We start from the raw sequence: 19,862 nt of genomic DNA on the forward strand, positions 1-19,862 counted from the left end.
AGGTTCACCCCCAAAAATGTCCCCCTTTGATGTCTTGAATACGAGGAGAATTGACGTTGTTTTGGAGCTCATGAACAGATTTTCTATATAGTTTTGCGGTTGTTAATCTTGGCCCCAATTTACTTCAATTAATCAGGTATTTTCTTTGTTTTTGAATTCTTCTTTCACCGTAAAGAAATGTTATGCAAGCGGAAATTGGCCTTGTATTCGAGACATCACAGGGTGAGTAAAAGTCATGTTTGTGTGAATTGAGATACTTGAATGTAACTCTGAGAGGGTAAAAACTAAGCCAAATGGACCCATGAGGGTCTGTAACTACGAGAGTTGTACACTCTCACAGTTCAATTAGCACTTAGGATTCTAAACCACTATACAGTATACTATCGGTAGTTTAGTTGCTTCCTGTGTGGATAGGAAGTAAAAAGGCAGGCGACTCCATGTTCTGTGAAACACCAGCAGGTAAACACCCCCCCCCCCACCCCCCACCCCAAAACGAAAAGAACATTAAACTTTGTACACATTAGAATTATAACAATAATAGTCATAATCATCACCATTAGAAAAAATCCACAGGTTGTACCAGAGACAAACATACAGGGTTACGCAGCTACCAGTGACCAACAGAAGACTGTGGCTTGTACTGGACAGGTTGTACTATGGGCCACCATGTTGTTAGATCCTTTTGTTGGCTGTAAATATGTAACAATGTCGTTCACAACACCAGCGCAGTGGTAGCGGCGATAACATTCTCAAGATCAGTGGGTTACTTAGCAACAGCCAAGGAGCAGGAGTCAACATGGCTGAATGGCGCGCGTGAGTGTGTGTGTGTGTGTGTGTGTGTGTGTGTGTGTGTGTGTGTGTGTGTGTGTGTGTGTGTGTGTGTGTACACTTGAGATCTGAGAAATGGACATTGTGAGGACTATTTTCAGCTTTTGTATTAGGGTTTGAACTTGGCAAAATAAATTTCTGTCCTAAAATGTGCTCAGTCACAAATACTCTAATATGTGTGTGTGTGTGTGTGTGTGTGTGTGTGTGTGTGTGTGTGTGTGTGTGTGTGTGTGTGGTGTTCAAATCAAATATTTAGAATGAAACACAACAAGAAAGAAAGAAAGAAAGAAAGAAAGAAAGAAAGAAAGAAAGAAAGAAAGAAAGAAAGAAATATTAACAAATTGAAGAAAGAAGCCCCTCCCCCACCACCAGATGGGCTAGTAGAGAGCATGATGGGAAATGTAGTTTACTGGGCAGGCTCTTTGGACGACCTCGAACCTTCAACCACAAACATGGAGTTCAGCCACAAACATTCAGAGTAGGCATCCCGGGCAGCGGCGGGTTGGGTTGGCAATGACACGGGGTCAAGTGGGAGGCGTGTCATCATGGTTGTCGTGGCGACGGGCTGTTAGTCGTGTTGGTGGTTGTTAATTGGTTGTTTGTGTGCTAAAGGGGCGTGGCCAGCTGGGACAGGTCCTGGTTGGTTGATTTCAGTCAGGTGAGCTAGACTGAGCCAAATCACACCTGCAGAGACGGACAGATATTTTGATCACTATATCACTGTTTTTTTCATTGGCACGTTCAAAATGGCACGTTCAAAACGTCCTAAAAACAAAGGGAAGACATCATTGCACATAACAACCACACCAAGGGGTCTAATGAAGTACTGTCACCTCATAAACACATGAAAAACTGGAAAAGATACTGAAATCACGGCACTCCATCTTTAAGGCTAAGGAACAGAATCTATTTCCCGATCACGGGTCAGAGTTAGGATTAGGGGTCAAATAATATGACAATCCTATCTGACCGCATGTATGCATTTATTTTTACTCCAGTAGGAACATTGTGATCCCTATAGAGCGTCGCAGTCGCAAACAAATAATTACAAAGAAGAAAAACAACAAAAAAAGTGTTGTAACCTGCCGTTTTTGTCTTCTTTCTAATTCTTAGTTCGGCCCAAAAATTGTGTTTGTTGTCATGATTTGTCACGACAAGAGTTGGCTTTGTCCGCGGCGTAAACGTCTTTAAATAAATACTTTTTGAAATGTCTATGAGGAAAATGAACGGAGAATCATTTCCTGGGCCCTGGTAGGGGGCGGGACTGCGACGCTCCCTTTCCTGGAAACTACCAAATGATGGAGCTTTCGCGAATAATATTCTCAGCCACCTGTGTTACACTTGTAAACCTGTGACGGGACAAAAAAGCTGATTCAAAGGTCAGGGGTTACCTGTCTTCAGAGCAGGTGACAGTTGCCCTTTTTACGAATTTTTCCTGGAGCCGGAGTCTTTCTGTTGATCTGCCGAACCAGGTCATAGAAGATCTACACACACACACACACAGTATATATATATATATATATGTACATGTTTTTATGATGTGTATATTATGCCTCAAGTAAAACATTGATCTGCGTTGTGGCGTGGTCATAGTGTGTACCTCATTAACGTTGATTTTACTCTTGGCAGAGGTTTCCAGGAAGGCGCAGGAGTTCCACTGCCTGGCGAGACCTTGTCCCTGCTCCTTTCCCACCACGCGCTCACTCTCCAAGTCACACTTGTTACCCACCAGGATCATAGGAACCTACACACACACACACACACACACACACACACACACACACACACAATGTCAACATCTCACTCTCCACTGTCTACAGTAGCATAGGGACACTCACACACACAACATGTCAGGGCTCAGTCTCACAGTCACACACATCCCATTCACTCTCAGAGTTACAGAGAGACCCTCTCACGTGGCCATTTGGTTTCAATTTTACACTCTCAGAGTTATATAATTTTACCGAACATGCGTGTGGGTGGATAGAGGCTCAAATGAACCGTGTACACAGCATCGTAGAATGTACAAGTAAGTGTGTGTACACACTCAGTATATGTGCCCGTATACCCATGTACATGTGTGTATACTATATACACAATTGTGTGTGTGTGTGTGTGTGTGTGTGTGTGTGTGTGTGTGTGTGTGTGTGTGTGTGTGTACATCATCTGTATCTTTCACTCGGAGTATCTGTTCTCGGAGGTCCTGGAGGTCGTTGAAGGTCGACTGCGCTGTGATGCTGAACACCAGAGCAAACCCCTGACCGTTCTTCATGTACAGATCTCTCATCGCTGTGAATTGTTCCTGCGCACACACACACACACACACGGTTAGTTAGACAGACAGACAGACAGACAGACAGACAGACAGACAGACAGACAGACAGACAGACAGACAGACAGACAGACAGACAGACAGACAGACAGACAGACAGACAGACAGACAGACAGACAGACAGACAGACAGACAGACAGACAGACAGACAGACAGACAGACAGACAGACAGACAGACAGACAGACAGACAGACAGACAGACAGACAGACAGACAGACAGACAGACAGACAGACAGACAGACAGACAGACAGACAGACAGACAGACAGACAGACAGACAGACAGACAGACAGACAGACAGACAGACAGACAGACAGACAGACAGACAGACAGACAGACAGACAGACAGACAGACAGACAGACAGACAGACAGACAGACAGACAGACAGACAGACAGACAGACAGACAGACAGACAGACAGACAGACAGACAGACAGACAGACAGACAGACAGACAGACAGACAGACAGACAGACAGACAGACAGACAGACAGACAGACAGACAGACAGACAGACAGACAGACAGACAGACAGACAGACAGACAGACAGACAGACAGACAGACAGACAGACAGACAGACAGACAGACAGACAGACAGACAGACAGACAGACAGACAGACAGACAGACAGACAGACAGACAGACAGACAGACAGACAGACAGACAGACAGACAGACAGACAGACAGACAGACAGACAGACAGACAGACAGACAGACAGACAGACAGACAGACAGACAGACAGACAGACAGACAGACAGACAGACAGACAGACAGACAGACAGACAGACAGACATTACCGTTCCAGCTGTATCTAGAATCTCCAACATACATTGCTGTCCATCCACTTCTACTTGCTGTAGACGCGCAGAGAAAAAAAAAGATCCATTAAAACCAGTACAAAAAGTAGAACTTTAAACCAGTAGAAATCAATAAATCCAGTAGAAACCTAAAGAAATAAAAGTCATGTCTTTACCTTCCTATAGGAGTCTTCTATTGTTGGATCGTACTTCTCCACAAATATACCCTGAACAAACTGAACTGTCTACACACACACACACACACACACACACACACACACACACACAATGAAAACTTACACTATGTAACATTATTTTCTGCATTTTGAGTGACCAATCTGTGTGTAGAAGACAATTGGAGTATATGGTACGTATACTCCAATTGTGGTATATGGTATGGTATATATACAATTGGATCGTCCCAATCCTTGATTCTGATTGGCCCATGGTGATATACTCGATAAACACACCCCTAGCTAGGATGGCTGCCTAGTATCACTGCGCCAAAGTCCTATATATTAACCGTGCCATTGCATGGATGTATTACCGTTCTCTAGTTTTTCATAATATGACATTAAGAGCAGATGAGTGGAGTGCTCTTTTCATCCTAGTGTGTATGTGTCATATGATCATATCTGTCTGTGCAAGGTTTTACAAATCAAACTAGATGCATGTGGTGACCACTCAGCATGTTCCAGTAAATTATTCTTGTAGTCAAATTTAAATGGTTATTAAAAACTGTTTGTACTTTGGCTGTGTCTATTACTTTCATGTTGCCATATTTGGTGACCATTTCAGAAAAGCAAATGCAATAGCCATGCGAAGAACTGCCGGTTCACCGGTGTGTTGTGTCTTACTACGCTTCTTAGCCGTTTGTAAAATCCATGGTAAACCACAACCCTTTTTGGCTCATTGCTTAAAAATAAAGAATGCAGTGGTTATATTTAGTAGCCCTGGTCTTCTATTAGACATAGATCGAAGATCGAAATTGTATTTCTCCCCAGCAAGAAGGTTTGATCTTCTTAGCTCACTGGTACAAATGTCAGCAGAGGATCTAGTTTTGAATCTCGGCTAGGACATGACAGTTAGGGCAGTGGTTCTCAAACATTTTCATGTTAAGGTCCCCCAAATTAATGTAAATACTATCCGGCCATGAACCCCCATCTGACAATATTGTGTGCCAGGGACCCCCATACAAGATTTTCTTAACAATAGTAGATCTACAAGCTCACAATATTGTAGATTTTCATAAATGTATATATAGGGAGGCTATATTAACGAATGTTTCTGGGGACCTCCTGGAACCACCTCAAGCTTATGTTACTAAATATTTGTAATGTTTTTATAGAACTATTATGTGATTGCGATATTAAAGTATCATCATCATCATTGTCATCATTTTAAAAAGTAAGCGGAAAACATAAATTGGGGCAGAGTGAAAGAGAGATTAGTCAGCCTCAGTGGACCCATACATGCATGGACGTGCGAGCACACACCCACTAGATTTAGTCTATGACAACAATAAATGTCTTTCTATTCTGAGTGTGTGAATACAATACAATGACCTACTACCACTGTGTGTGTGTGTGTGTGTGTGTGTGTGTGTGTGTGTGTGTGTGTGCTCTCTTATACAGTAGCACCTCTTATAGCGCCACCACAAGGCTGATTTGAAAAATGTCAAGTGGCATTTCATCCTCAGCCTAGTGGGAATGTGCAATCAGACGCTGCATTCATTTAGTTCTAAACGGGCCAGTCGTACAAACTTTAGTTGTCAATCGTAGCCAATTAGGAAGAAATATGAAAAATCAAACAGATCTGTGTTGATCACATGACTAGAGATTGTGTGTAACGACTTAAATGAGTAGTTCACCCAAACAAATGAACTATTTTCTATCAATTACACAGTTTGTCATATATTCCTGAGCCAACAATTTGATGACCGGCCTGCAATTTGAGTCTCCAGCATCTTAACCATCTTTCCGCCTGTCATAAAATTAATAGTCTATACTTGCCAGCCCTTAGAGCCCAATGTGAACTCAGGCATTTTGAGTACCCTAACGTTTTATGTTAGAAATGTTGAGTCCGCAGCATTTAGAAACTTCCGGATGCTAACTTGCATATGTTGAGCAATTTTCAAAATTGACATAATATGTGACCATACCATTAACAACCTATATAAAGGAACATTTATTTAACTCATTGACCACCAACAGCCCCATCTAGTGGTGGCTCAGAGCACCATCCATATAACTCTCTGCGAGTCAAGAAGGCAAATGTAATTTAATCGACCCAAAACATACTTTTTGTAAGCTAAGATCATATCGTTTAGAGAAATGAGTGAAAATCAAGCTTGTTTTTGGTCTAAAAAGAAGAATCCGAGATATTAGCGTTCTAAAATCTCGAGCACGTACAGCACACAATTGATCATCGTAATCAAATATATTATGATATTAAAAGAGCTGTCCAAAGGCGATCTCGGTGCCCGGGGCCTTTGGAAAACAGGCGTCAAAAGGCGATTTCAGCGATAAACGAGTTTATCGAGTATAATGTGACATGTAAACCTAGGTGGTTTTCATGATGCTGAATCCATTCGGAGTATTAGTTTTGCACAAAAAACACTCAAAAAACACACGGCCATAGAAAATGCCAGGGTTCATATTCTGGCAAGTGGACTATAGTGGCTTTAGGTTTTGTGGGGTGTGTAATTGATAGAAAACAATTATAGTAATAATAATCTTTTGGGTGAACTACTCCTTTAATGTAAAATCACATGAATACTTTCACTTACCAGTGCAGATTTGCCGACCCCTCCGGATCCTAAAACTACCAGCTTGTATTCACGCATCCTGTCTGTCTGTCCGCCTGTCTGTCTGTCCACCTGTCTGTCTGTCCGCCTGTCTGTCAGCCTGGAACCACAGAGAGACAGCTATTAGATGAGATACTTCTTTATTATCAGCAAGGGAAATATGTTTTGCTCGGGTCAATGCATACATCCAAGAAAAGACAATACATAAATAAATAAATAAATATACACCACAATTAAAACACCCAACAAAAGTACTTCAATTCTATAAAAGGTAAGTTAATTCTAAATTAAAAGGGTCTTTAAAAGAAAGCAATGTCCTCTCCACACTTGTGGAATGCCCATAATGTTCTTGTGTATGTTTTCATGAGTGTGTGCATGTATGCATGCCCATGGAAGCAGTGGTATGTTCTCGTTTTCATCGTATGGCATACGATAATCATTCCTTGCGAGACATGCTCACGTATAGGTTATACACTCGCATGTTTTTCGAGTGGCTGAGGTTGCTTAAGTAGCCTGATTTAGCCTGGAAACCAAACTAATCTGCCACAGGAAAGAAAATGCCAGCGATATTAGTCTGGCCATGCCAGGCTACGCCTGACTTGCACTGAGGGAATGTGGGCGTGAGTGAGATAACTTGTAGCGAATGAGAGTGAAGGGACTTGCCGTGGGATGACAGCTGATTTAAAGGAGCAGAATGAATTACTGTTGAATGAATGAATGAATGAATGAAAGGGGACTGGGGAAATATGTTATAAACCTATTATTCTGACTTCCATGTCTCAATGAACTATCGCTGAGCTGGGTTTTATTAAGGAGCCTAATGGCAGAGGGGATGAAACTGGCACTGCCTTCTTGAATAGAGACACCAAATGTCCTACCCGAGGGCAGGACCTCGAAGCAGGTGCTGAGGTTGTGAGTTGGGTCTCTCACCATCTTTCTGCTTTCTTCACTGTGCTCTGGTCATAATGATGCTGAAGGGCAGAGCACTGCACCCACTTTGGGTATGGTTTCTAGGTCAGTGGTTCCCATAATGACCCCAGGACCCCCGGCTAAATGACAGACAGTTAGGAACCAAATAGAACCTTGGCTCTGCAACTCCCAAGAGTGTACAGAATAAAATGGGTGATTTGGTTCCATTTGTACACTCAAGAGTTGGCACCTTGGCTGGTAACCCAGTCTCGCAGTGTGCCGCGGGTTCGACTCCCGATCCCGACGGCCTTTACTGCATGTCTTCCCCCCATCTCTCTCCCCATTTCCTGTCAGCCTACTGTCTGTCCCTCCATAAAAGAATATAAAATAAAGGCGAAAGCCACACAAAAAAAACATTAAAAAAAAAAAAAGTTATGGTAGTAATGCAGGGGGGGTAGGCCACTTTAGTCATGGGTGCCAATGTTGGCTCAGGGGAGGGTGATCACTGGCACACTCTGGCATAAGTGTGAAAGAGAGGAAAATGTAGTCAATTAAATCCCCTCACATCTGTATGCAAATGATATCCTAACAAATAATTCTACATTCTTTCAAACTCTGAACTCTGACTGGGGAGGGAGTCTGGGAGACGGGTGTGTTATTGCTCTGAATCAATCATTACAATGTCCTTTCAGAAGACAAATTAAGGTTGTTATGTATATGTCAAATCTAAATCTGTTGGAAATATTTCATTTTGATATGGTGCCATAATTGTAATGTTGATATGGCACACTGTCTATCAAGAAAATATTAACATGGCACTTCAGGTCAAAAAGGTTGCTGACCCCTGTCCTAATACATTCTGGACTGGGCAGTTGTTCAAATTAAAAAGTTAGGTTAGCAAAATACTACATTTTTTCTGGTTCTGAGTTGCATTTTTTCTTGAAATGAAATAACATTTCGTATGATAACAAAATGTTCGTGCATTTCCCATGACATCAAAGGGAAAGAAACGTTTGTCACTGCATGTCACTATAGCCAATCACAACCCAGTGCCACTTGTCTCTACTAAACCAAACACTACAAACATAATTCATATAAAAGTGTGTAATTTGTGTGTGGATTTGAGCTGAATGTTTAATAGTTGAATATATATTGAACGACTCATAAACCTATCCCACAAGTCAAGACATTTTATCATAATTTGACAGCAAAATAACGCCAATGAAAATGTGTTTTACGGACAAGCCCGCCGTCTTCAAGGACAGTTCTCCACTAGCATGGAGCGCTACACTTATGTGTAATGGTTAATAACCAGTTAACCCGTTTGTAAATATAGGGCTCCAGGAATAGGATGTGTAAAGCAACAGCTCTTCACCAGTCTGGAGTGACAGGGTGTTTGTCACACAAGGACATATGAACAGTTGAACACCCTGCTCGCTCACTCACACTCACACACTCACACACTCACACACACACACACACACACACACACACACACACACACACACACACACACAAACTTTCCACCAGGGTTGAACCGGTTTGTTTTATTTGTTTGTTTTTCCCCACCTAATATTAAACCAGTTCAAAATGAATTTGTTCAGAATTAAGATTCCCTAAAAGTTGGTTCGGAACTGGAACCAAAAGATGTCTGGCCAGTTCCGTGAAAGCACCAAGGTTCCAATAATCTAGAAAGGAACCAGTTCTAGAACCAAAGTTATTTTTAGTGGAAAAGGGGCCATACACCACTCTATCACACACGTTACTGATGTAACAGCTAGTGTTTGCTCATTGATCTAAATAAACACCTTCCATTCCTCATCTCCCCTGATCACTTCTTCACTCTCCTCTGCTCCTTACCTCCTCTCGTCTCCACTCCTCTCGTCTCCACTCCTCTCCTCTACACTCCTCTACTCCTGCCCTCTCCTCTCCTCCCCCTCTCATGTCTTACGAACACACACAGCCTCTCCTCCCGTCTCTCGCTGTGTAAAGTAATAATTACCCAGAATGCCAAGGGGTGGAGAGTCTGGAGACAGGAAGAGAAATATATCATGTGACCACACAGCTGTTTGGTGATGTCACAACGATCATTGGGCAACTTGTGTGTGTGTGTGTGTGTGTGTGTCAGGGTTTTGATTCTTTTGAATGTAAATGAGGACATAAAAAGCCTCTCATCACCACGGTAACCATGACAGTGGCTCATTAACAAAGATGAGTGGCTGTGTGTGTGTGTGTGTGTGTGTGTGTGTTCATGATAAAGCAACAAGTCGGCCTCTTTTTACTCGTCTCTGTTTCTCTCTCTCTCTCTCTCTCTCTCTCTGCGTTACATTTTAGACCCATCAACCATCTAACCTGGACAAATAATTATTAACCCAGTGTAGTAAATCAGATCTGTACTTGGTCTACCCCCTCCTAGAATAATAAATATACAGCATCGTGGCTACGTGTGTGTGGCCTTTTTCAAATTTTTACTTATTTACTGCCTTAGGCCAGCACCTCACCAACACTGGTATGTGCGCCCTTTCCTGTTTTGTCTACCCCCTCCTACACCTACACCAAATCTCTTTGTATCTCTACAAGCTTCATTTCTGTGGATGTTCTCCTCGGGATAGGGATGCTAGGGTTCAAGCAATATGGGAACCCATCGGCAAAAAAAGGAAAAACACTAAACAGCAACAACAACTCTTTTCCTGCAGTTTCGAGAGACTAGGGTTACAATTACAAGACTTAACCATTAGGTTTAGATGTTACATAGTAAGGTGCCTATGTGTAGACTAGTGCAGTGGTTTTCAACCGCTTTCATATCAAAGCCCATTATTTATTCAGCATTTGAGCCACCGACCACCATTTGATGAGATTTAGCCTCTCAGACCCAAAACTAAAGAATATTTTGTTATGGTTGGATACGATTTTGTCCACAGTTCCATGCTGTATTGCTGTTGGTACCATTAGGAGAGATAACAGGTAAACGTTGATCAAAATAACAATTATTTTACATTCTCTAATTGTGTAGACTTCTTGGAAATTAAGTAATGCAGATGTTTAACAATAATTTAACTCTTGAGAGTGTAAAATGAAACCAAATGGACACAGAAGGGTCCATTGAGTTGAAGATCTAGAAGGGTTCATTTGGTTAACAACTTTCCATCATTTAGCTGGGGACCACTGGTTGAAAACCACTGGACTAGTGTATGACAGCCTTGTCCATCTACACCTGTTCATAATGCATGCAATATCCACCCTCACTCACACCAGGTGGCATGACAGTCCCATAGCTGAGTCCTAATACCTGCAGTTGTGCACCTCATCATCTACTGTACGTCACTATGTCTGCTATGTGGATGCATTGCCACTCTTTTGCAAATTGCACCTCATGTCTACCATCATGAATATACCAGCTGCTCATTAGGCTCTATACATATATATACATATGTAAATATTCCCCTCCCCCTTCATTTTACTTTCTAGGCCTGGAAAACAACCAACATCTGGAGCTTGCATGGAAACTAATTTCACTCACTGATTTACACCTGTAAACCATCGGTGACGCAACAAATGCATCCGACTCTGATTACCTTGACTCTGTTGATACTTTTGTTTTGAATTAACTCACGTGAAACCAAACTTGGTTCCTCTCAAATTAAATTAACCAAATGACAATCATATATCTTACAGTAAAGGCCAGCTCCTCCTGGGTCACTGCACTATGCACACTTTGAGCTGCACGCATTCGATGTACAGTATGAGATGTGTTGTATGAAAGTGCAAAAGTGAGAACTGATTTCATTTATCTCATCTATTTTCAAAGGTTAGTGATACAACTGCCCGCAAGTATTCCACCAGACGTACTGTGTGAATATACTGACTTTGTACCTTCCTGTTTTAAGAGCTGCATGCTTCTTGTACCCGGCAGCAGTGCTGTGGAGAGGTCTGCTTTCTAACCTCACGTTGATTAGTTGCTCTCGTAAATGTAAGTCCTCTCTCTAAAAAGCCGGATGTATACCATAACAACTGGACCCAATTTGAATGACCTAGTCAGACTCAAGTTGCTGCAGTTCCTCCTCAAGATCCTCCTTTCAATTGTGCTTTTAAGAGTTAGTGAGAGAAAATATTTATTTTATCTATTGGTTAATTATTTCAACGTGGGTTTTTTTCTCGTTGTTTGTTGCCATTTCTATTTCATTATTACCCCCTACACTCCACCCTGATGTAAATCACTATTGCCCCCTGGGCCCTACAACAAACTGATCACACCCTTATGCAAATCAAATTGGACCCCAATTTTCACATGTGTAATTTATTGCATTGTATACCCCATGTTTCAATACATATTTCAATCAATCAAACAATCGAATCAGGAGCAGATGAGCTGCCTCAACTTTCATAGGATTGTCAACATAAGACAGAAACTCAGAGAAATAACAAGCAATAAGTTGTCAGCTGCTCTCTGGGCAGACTAACAAATCAGATTAATGTTCTACATAAATTTCTCACTCACACAGACACACACACACACACGCACACACACACACACACAGTAAACTTAAAAACCTGAATCTGATCATTACCGCAATCACTGCAGATGAAATACTCCTCCCTCCTAGATCAATAAGACAACAACCATGAACCATATATAGGCTACATCCAATCAACAAATACAGAGTACAGTCAATTAGGACCAGTGACAGTCATTAATCAATAGCAAGAATTACATGGATGAGATCCTAGATCAGTGACATTACAATGATCAGATTCTAGAGATCAGTGTCCTGTGATCCTATATGTCATAGATCATGGAAGGAGGAAGTGACAGACGAGTATAGGAGTAGCGGTAGCCACATAACTACCGGTATAGTACATAGCTAATATATTTGACATCATTTATATTTATTACTATATTATAATTTATTTATTTTATTTTGTATTGGCCTACACACACGCGCACGTACGCGCGCACGCACACACACAAGACACACCCGAACCCCCCCCCCCCCCCCCCCCGAAACTGACCGACTAGTAAAATCCTTCCACAGTTCCACTAACTTTGTCATTTCTTCCCCGAGTCCCAACTTCCCAGCAAGACAGAACAGAGACACAGCCAGGCAGACAGACAGACAGGCCGTCAGACAGGCGGACAGGGGAGGGAGGCTCCGCTGCACAGCACGGCACACTCGCCGTCTCTGCAGCCTCTCAGCCCGGCCGTGTTCGTTCGTCTGCAGGGCAGGCCCCGGCGCTTCTGAATCCGAGATTCCTAGCTCCACGGAGCAAGGACAGAACACAGCGCGGTCCACGCAGCGGTCCACACCCGACATGATGTCTGTCTGTCTGTCTGTCTGTCTGTCTGTCTGTCTGTCTGTCTGTCCGTCTGTCTGTCTGTGTCTGTGTCGGGCAGGCAGAGGCAGGGTCGCTTCCGCAAACCTCCTCCAGCCCAGCACAGCACAGCTCGGTACGGACCGGGAGCGGACCCGCCTGTATGTACTCGCGCGTGTGTGTTTCCGTGATAATTTTCAGCATAGCGTTAAACCAAGCCCGTTTGTTGCTGTTTAGGAGCTCCAACAACCGAGCATTTAAAACATTACTAACACAGAGAGACGCCCAAAGATGACAAAATACTAACACCACAGAGAACAGACAGTACTTACAGTTATACGCACGCCCGTCCTCCTCCTCTCTGTCGCTCTGTGACTCTCTCCCTCCCTCTCTACTCTCTACTCCTATCTCTCTCTCTCTCTCTCTCTCTCTCTCCTCCCTCCCTCTCTCTACTCTCGCTCCTAGATGACGTTGCAGGCAGCCTCACATTTAGACACATCTCTCTTCCTTCCTCTCCGCCTATTCTATTCTTCTATTCTATTCTAAAACTATACTGCAATCTGTTCTTCTGATTCAAGCATCCATTTCACAACAACTCTATTCAGTTTTAGTCACTGTTGGACTTGGAACTTGGAGAGGAGTTGCATTTCGCATGATTCCATGAATGTAAATAACTAGTATATGAACAACTGTCACTGGAACAATACAGCTGTGTGTGTGTGTGTGTGTGTGTGTGTGTGTGTGTGTGTGTGTGTTTGTGTGTGTGTGTGTGTGTGTGTGTGTGTGTGTGTGTGTGTGTGTGTGTGTGTGTGTGTGTGTGTGTGTGTGTCTGTTGGGGCTAGATAGAGGGAGTGGGATAACATTCCGCTACAACATGCCTTGCATTCCTCTCTCTCTCTCTCTGTCTCTCTCTCTCTCTCTCTCTCTCTCTCTCTCTCTCTCTCTCTCTCTCTCTCTCTCTCTCTCTCATATATGTGACTATAAGTGGTTCTCAAAGTGGGGTCTGGGGACCCCCGGGGCTCCTTGAGGGAGTTCCAGGGGGTCTGCAGCAAAATGAGAAGCAGCTGGTTAGAGCCCTATGTACATGTATAATTGCATTTTGGTTTTACTATTAAAAAATAGTGGATCTGCAGATTTTCAAGAAACACTGACAAATATTTTCAAATGGGGCCCAGGGGTCCGCGTCCGTTTTTGTATTGAGTTGTACTTGAAATGTAGGCCTACTGTAATTCTGCAAACTGTTAATAAATCAATCAATGAATCAAATCAAATAGGAAAACAAGCACAACACCTTAAAGAACCACTTCACCACTTTTCAACCTATCCTCATATAATAGGTCCTAATGGTCCCACTAATAATAATCATGATAAAATACCATAATTATTTTCTACTCTGTCTGTATCTCATGGGAGGGCTGTGGGCAGTTCAGAAACCCGGCCACCAGTGACATCATCGATGGGGAATCCAAGCTAATAGAAACTGCTGGCTTTCTATAGCCCTGAAAAGTTGCATTGTGGAAAAGGAAGCCAGATAATAAAAATCTAAACGTTTTGGTCAAAAGAATCTTGTTTAAAAAAGAAAATCTGCCTAATGATGATATATATATATATATATATATATATATATATATATATATATATATATATACTGTATATATATTAGATTTGTATAACGTGAGAATGATGGCTTCCATTTTTGCATTGCAACTTTTCAGGAATAAAAAGCCTGCAGTTTCTATTAGTTTGGATTCCCCATTGATGATGACACTGGTGGACGGGTTTCTGAACAGCCCAAAGCCCTCCTATGAGACTCAGTAGAATTTATTTTGCTATTTTATCATGATTTACTACAATTATTTTAAAACTTGATTTACTCATTAATTTTATTTTCTATTTATTTATTCGGATATCAGATCGCTTAAATTGTTATTCTGTGCAATTCTATTTGTGCTCCTCAGTGGAGATTAAAGTCCTTTCTCCTCCCCCTCTCTCTGCCTCGCTAGTCACTATCAATTCAATTCAATTAATTAGACTTTGTTGGCAGGGCATGATACGTGATGCCAAAGCACAATTACGGTTAGTAAACTTATATTAAATTAACAAAAATAGTTTAAATTGAAAAAAAAAAGACAATTAAATTAACAAATGAAATAAAATAATATAATAGTTAGATAAATAATGTAGTTAACAATCAGTCTCTTTCTGTCTCTCTCTCTCCAGGTCTCTCATACAGTCCCTCTCTCTGTTTTCTGGTCTCTCCTCTCTGTCTCTCTGTTGGTCTCTCTCTCTCTCTGACTCATAGACATGAAATGACACAGAAGCTGAGCCAGCATGAAACTGAAAGATTCCTCTCCTCTTGTTTTACAGAAGTTCATCATTTAGTAACATTTATGGTAGAATTATACTTGACATATACAATAAAACCACAGTTATGACCCTGGCCTTGACCTTTAAAACACATAACAGTCTATTTCCTGTTGGTCTCTGTAGGTGAGAGTGAGCGTTTGTGAAACGTCAGTGTGTCTGCAACAAGTCACAACCTGATGGAGGAACGCACCCTGTGGACACACACACACACACACACACACACACACACACACACAGTGGGAATTGTTGCCGTTATTATTTCAGTTATTGCATGGTAGTAATTGTTTCCTTCTGTAGGTTTATAACCTAATTTTGTGCAGTGTTTAGTTGGTGTGAGTGTGTTTGTGTGAATGGAAAAATAAACCATATACACTGATATGTCGAGTTGTTTCTGACGGTCCGATGCCAAAGTACATCCAGTACAAGGAAGACTATTTAGTTACATAGTGTGTGTGAATCCAACACACACACACACACACACACACACACACACACACACACACACACACACACACACACACGGGCAGAGAGGAACCAGTGTGCTGTAGAAGAGGAAGTGGGCTCCTATTCTTAGTTGCTCTTTCCTGTCTGGGCGTGTAAACAGCCATACACAGGGGGTGTGCGTGCGATGTGCATGTGTGCATTCATGCGTGTGGCCACAGGGCGCAAAGGACCTGATATTTGGCCACAGGGTGTGAAGGATCTGATTTCTGTGCGAAAGAATAATTCCAGACTAAGTAGCTGTATTGTGTGCTTCATGATGCTCTCTTTTTATCTGGATTTCTTTCTTCTTCTCATGAAATTAATCCAGTAATATCTACTCTAATGAACATTCACACAACTGTATGAAGTGGAGATGCTTAGAGTATTTGCTCATTTTGCCATGGTCGGATGGCTCAGGGTAGAGGACAGAGTACACCAACTTGCAATGGGCCTACACTACACCACAGAGATCTATCTACCTGTCAAACTACTTCACTAACATCAATGAAGTCCACAATCACACCAGAGGGAGCTCCACTTATCATGTTAAACCCAGATTTGGCTAAAACAAGGGGTTAAATTCATTCTTCTGCTATGCCACAAAAATGTCGATCGTTTGTGTTTACACAAACACTCAAAATTGTCCATTCATTGTCAATGCCATTTAATGTGTGTTAGGACAAAGTTTTGGATATTATTTCAACAAAGGAGTCTAATAGAGCGTTGCAGTCCCTCCCCTTTCAGAACGACGAGTGGCCCAGGAAATTAATCCCAATCAATTTTTCCCATAGGCTTTTCTTAAAGTATTTATTTAAAGACGGTTACATAATTTACATAATTTATAAGAAGAAAAACAAAACAAATAGTGTTGTCTCCTGCCTTTATTTTCCTCTTTCTAATGATTTGATCGGCCCAAAACATTGTGTTCATTGTCATGATTTGTCACGATCCGAGTTGGCTTTGTCCGCGGCGTAACCGTCTTTAAATAAATACTTTAAGAAAAGCCTATGGGAAAAATGCATTGGGATTCATTTCCTGGGCCACTTCCAGGATAGAAAACTATAGAGATCACGAGAAGCAGGAGAGGTTTGGTTGGTCATTTACTCACCCTAATTGTGAGTGTTCGCTTGGTCTGACCCACATATACTTGGCCGCATTGACTTTATCAAATGCAATCCACCCATGTTGATATACATGCCCAAATGCCCTTGTGATCAATTTGATGGGGTGTGGTAAGTTTGGTGTGATTTTATATTTGGAAAGGCATTAGACTTCAAATAGAGATCAACTATGAAGTGTATTGGTCCAAAACGTTGAACGTTTTGAACAGCTCAATTTCTGGAGGTGAATTTCCCATTTATTTCAAAGATGTTTCAGAAAATCCTAGAGATTTAAGCCTGGAATGCAGCCAACCAATCGTGACCATAAAACATAAAACATTGGCTCAAAACATGAAAGGAGAGAATAAAAAGGTTATTTTAAGAGTGAAGAAACTACTCATCCCATAAACCCTAGCGCAAAACCTTTCCAACCTAATGATAGTTTGTCTTTGTCATTTTAAGTGTTTATAATTTGCTAATAATAGTGTTGTAACATAGGTAATGATATCTCTTAGGGCTGTAACGATACATTTTAACAGCGATACGATACGTATCACGATACATGGTTGACGATACGATACATGGACGATATTGGTTCATTATGGCGATCCGATATGATAAGATTCAATGATTTGAAATCGATACAGCAACTATTTAAAATGCATTATTTTAAACCAAGTAAAAAAACTCACAAATATGTAGTATTGATACAATCAATTATTTGCATAGCAAATGAATCGATACCGATGATTTGCATTGCAAAACGATACGATACAAAGTCAATGTTGCCGTTTTCATTTCAATATACTTTGATTCTTGAAATTAAAAACGATTTTTCGATGCAGTTACTATTAATATCGTTACACCCCTAATATCCCTTCAGGCTATTGGATCTAGTGGTAGCTGTAACTCTCAATAGTCCGGCAGCCGAGGTGATCGGGTGGGAAAATTGGTATATAGAATTTTGTATTGGCCTAAAATATTGTCTATATACATACATTCATGAATCCACTTGCTGACCGGCTGTTAGTAAATGTTTCTATAGGGGTTTCTTGTGACACTACCATTAACATCCTATGGCTGGCAAAAATGTCAAACTTTACTTTTGCTTTAAGTAGCATGACAAATGTGATGAGGTCAGCACATTTTGGGAACATTTGGGCAAGTGGCTATGGCTGCTTTTAGCCTAAGGAGTGTATTTTGTGCAAAACTAATGCTTGGAATGGATTCAGAATCATGAAAAACCCCTAGTTTGACATGCTACTTAAAGCAAAAGGAAAATTTGACATTTTTGCCAGCCATAGGATGTTAATGGTAGACAATATTTTAGGCCAATAAAAAAAGACTATATACCAAATTACCCGCTTTAAACAAAATAAGCCTGTTGGCTGCCGGACTACAAGGCATCCCTGGCGCGTCCATCACCTCTGACATTCATGTGTGGTAAACATTTCCATAGCAACACAGCGAGCTCCACCATTTCAGCGACATCGTTGTTACACATAGGCTTGTGGGTAGTGTCTTAAAGGACCACTTCACCACTTTTCAACCTATCTTCATATAATAGGTCCTCACTAATAATCATAAAAAAATTGCACAATTATTTTCTACTGTGAGGGGCGGGCTGTGGGTAGTTCAGAAACAGTCCTCCAGTGACATCATCGATGGGGAATACAAGCCAATAGAAACTGCAGGCTTTCTAGTCCTGAAAAGTTGCAATTCTCACGATAATGAAAATCTTGTTTAAAATAAATCTGCCTAATGATGTCACTGGAGGACGGTTTCTAAACTGCCCACAGCCCCATGACACACAGACTGAGTAGAAAAGAATCGTGCCATTTTATCATGATTATTAGTGAGGACCTATTATATGAAGATAGGTTGAAAAGTGGTCCTTTAAAGAAAGCCAACATCCCAAGCATCACCACAAACATTATTCGGCACCAGTTACGGTGGACAGGCCCTATCATACGCATGCCAAACAGCCGCCTTCCAAATCAAATGCTTGGTATGGCCAGAAGGAAGGGCACTACACCCAATGGGGGAGGGTGGGGGGGAAAGAGGTAAGACAACATCAAAATCCACCTGATTAAGTGCTGCTTCAACCACAACTGGGAGGAGACTGCTGTCAAGAGACCCGTGGAGCAGTCGTGTCACTAGCTAGAAACAGACCTCCATGTGTCACATGAGCAAAGAGAAAAGAGAAATCCACCACTAAAACGGCTCCACGATACAAACAAAACCATGACAACCACTTGCATTATGCTCTCATTGCAACAGAGAATGTGGATCAAGGATCAGCCTCTACAGCCGAACAGAAGATTCGCAAATAACAGACCCACCCACCATAGACAGGACAATACTAATCCTTTCAAGTGATCGCCAATGAGTATTTTCCCCATGTCATCACGAATAAGCAGAACCTTGTCTTGCAGAAGACTGTTGCTAGAAGAAAGGTCATAGGGTCACTCAAAGGGTCGAGGCAGTTTTTAAGGTCAACCACACCAATGCAACTAAATGAGTTGGTGTGGTTTGGGCTTTACACACGATCAGAGCTAAAACATAATAGGCCTATACTGTAGCAGGTATGAAAAGGGCTTATCACCTGATATGGATGAAAATGCCCACATAATCAATATAAATATTACATTTGCAGTGTGTGGTCTCCCTACTCTTCCATTGAAATATATACTCTGGGAGACACCTACTGGTTGGCCAAGCGGATATTCCCTCTTATCTGGAAGAGCAGTAGAAACGTGGTTGTCCCACACAGGAGACCAAGGTGGTCATCGTTGCCGTCAGGTGGAAGCCTCATAATCTATGTCCAAAATAAAATTAAAATAAATTGGATGCCATGATAAGATAATTCTGCCTGACAGCAACGATATATAACTTGTATAGCTTTAGCTTATAACCAACAGCGGCAAATTCC

At 41.6% G+C, this 19,862-nt stretch overlaps 1 protein-coding gene across 1 annotated transcript; it reads right to left on the reverse strand.

Moving 5' to 3' along the window:
• Nucleotides 1–488: 488 nt before the first annotated feature.
• On the reverse strand, nucleotides 489–13,435 carry LOC308310714 (ras-related protein Rap-1b). Its single transcript, XM_080757099.1, has 8 exons — nucleotides 13,313–13,435; nucleotides 6,744–6,861; nucleotides 4,132–4,200; nucleotides 3,956–4,012; nucleotides 2,990–3,130; nucleotides 2,429–2,572; nucleotides 2,220–2,312; nucleotides 489–1,512 (listed from the first exon to the last, which is right to left on the reverse strand). The coding sequence occupies exons 2-7, from the start codon at nucleotides 6,798–6,800 to the stop codon at nucleotides 2,226–2,228; spliced, it is 555 nt and encodes a 184-aa protein (XP_080613225.1). The 5' UTR covers nucleotides 6,801–6,861; nucleotides 13,313–13,435; the 3' UTR covers nucleotides 489–1,512; nucleotides 2,220–2,225.
• Nucleotides 13,436–19,862: the final 6,427 nt, after the last annotated feature.

The sequence above is a fragment of the Protomyctophum bolini genome (assembly GCF_963924005.1).
Source record: "Protomyctophum bolini genome assembly, chromosome: 23".
NCBI lineage: Eukaryota > Metazoa > Chordata > Actinopteri > Myctophiformes > Myctophidae > Protomyctophum > Protomyctophum bolini.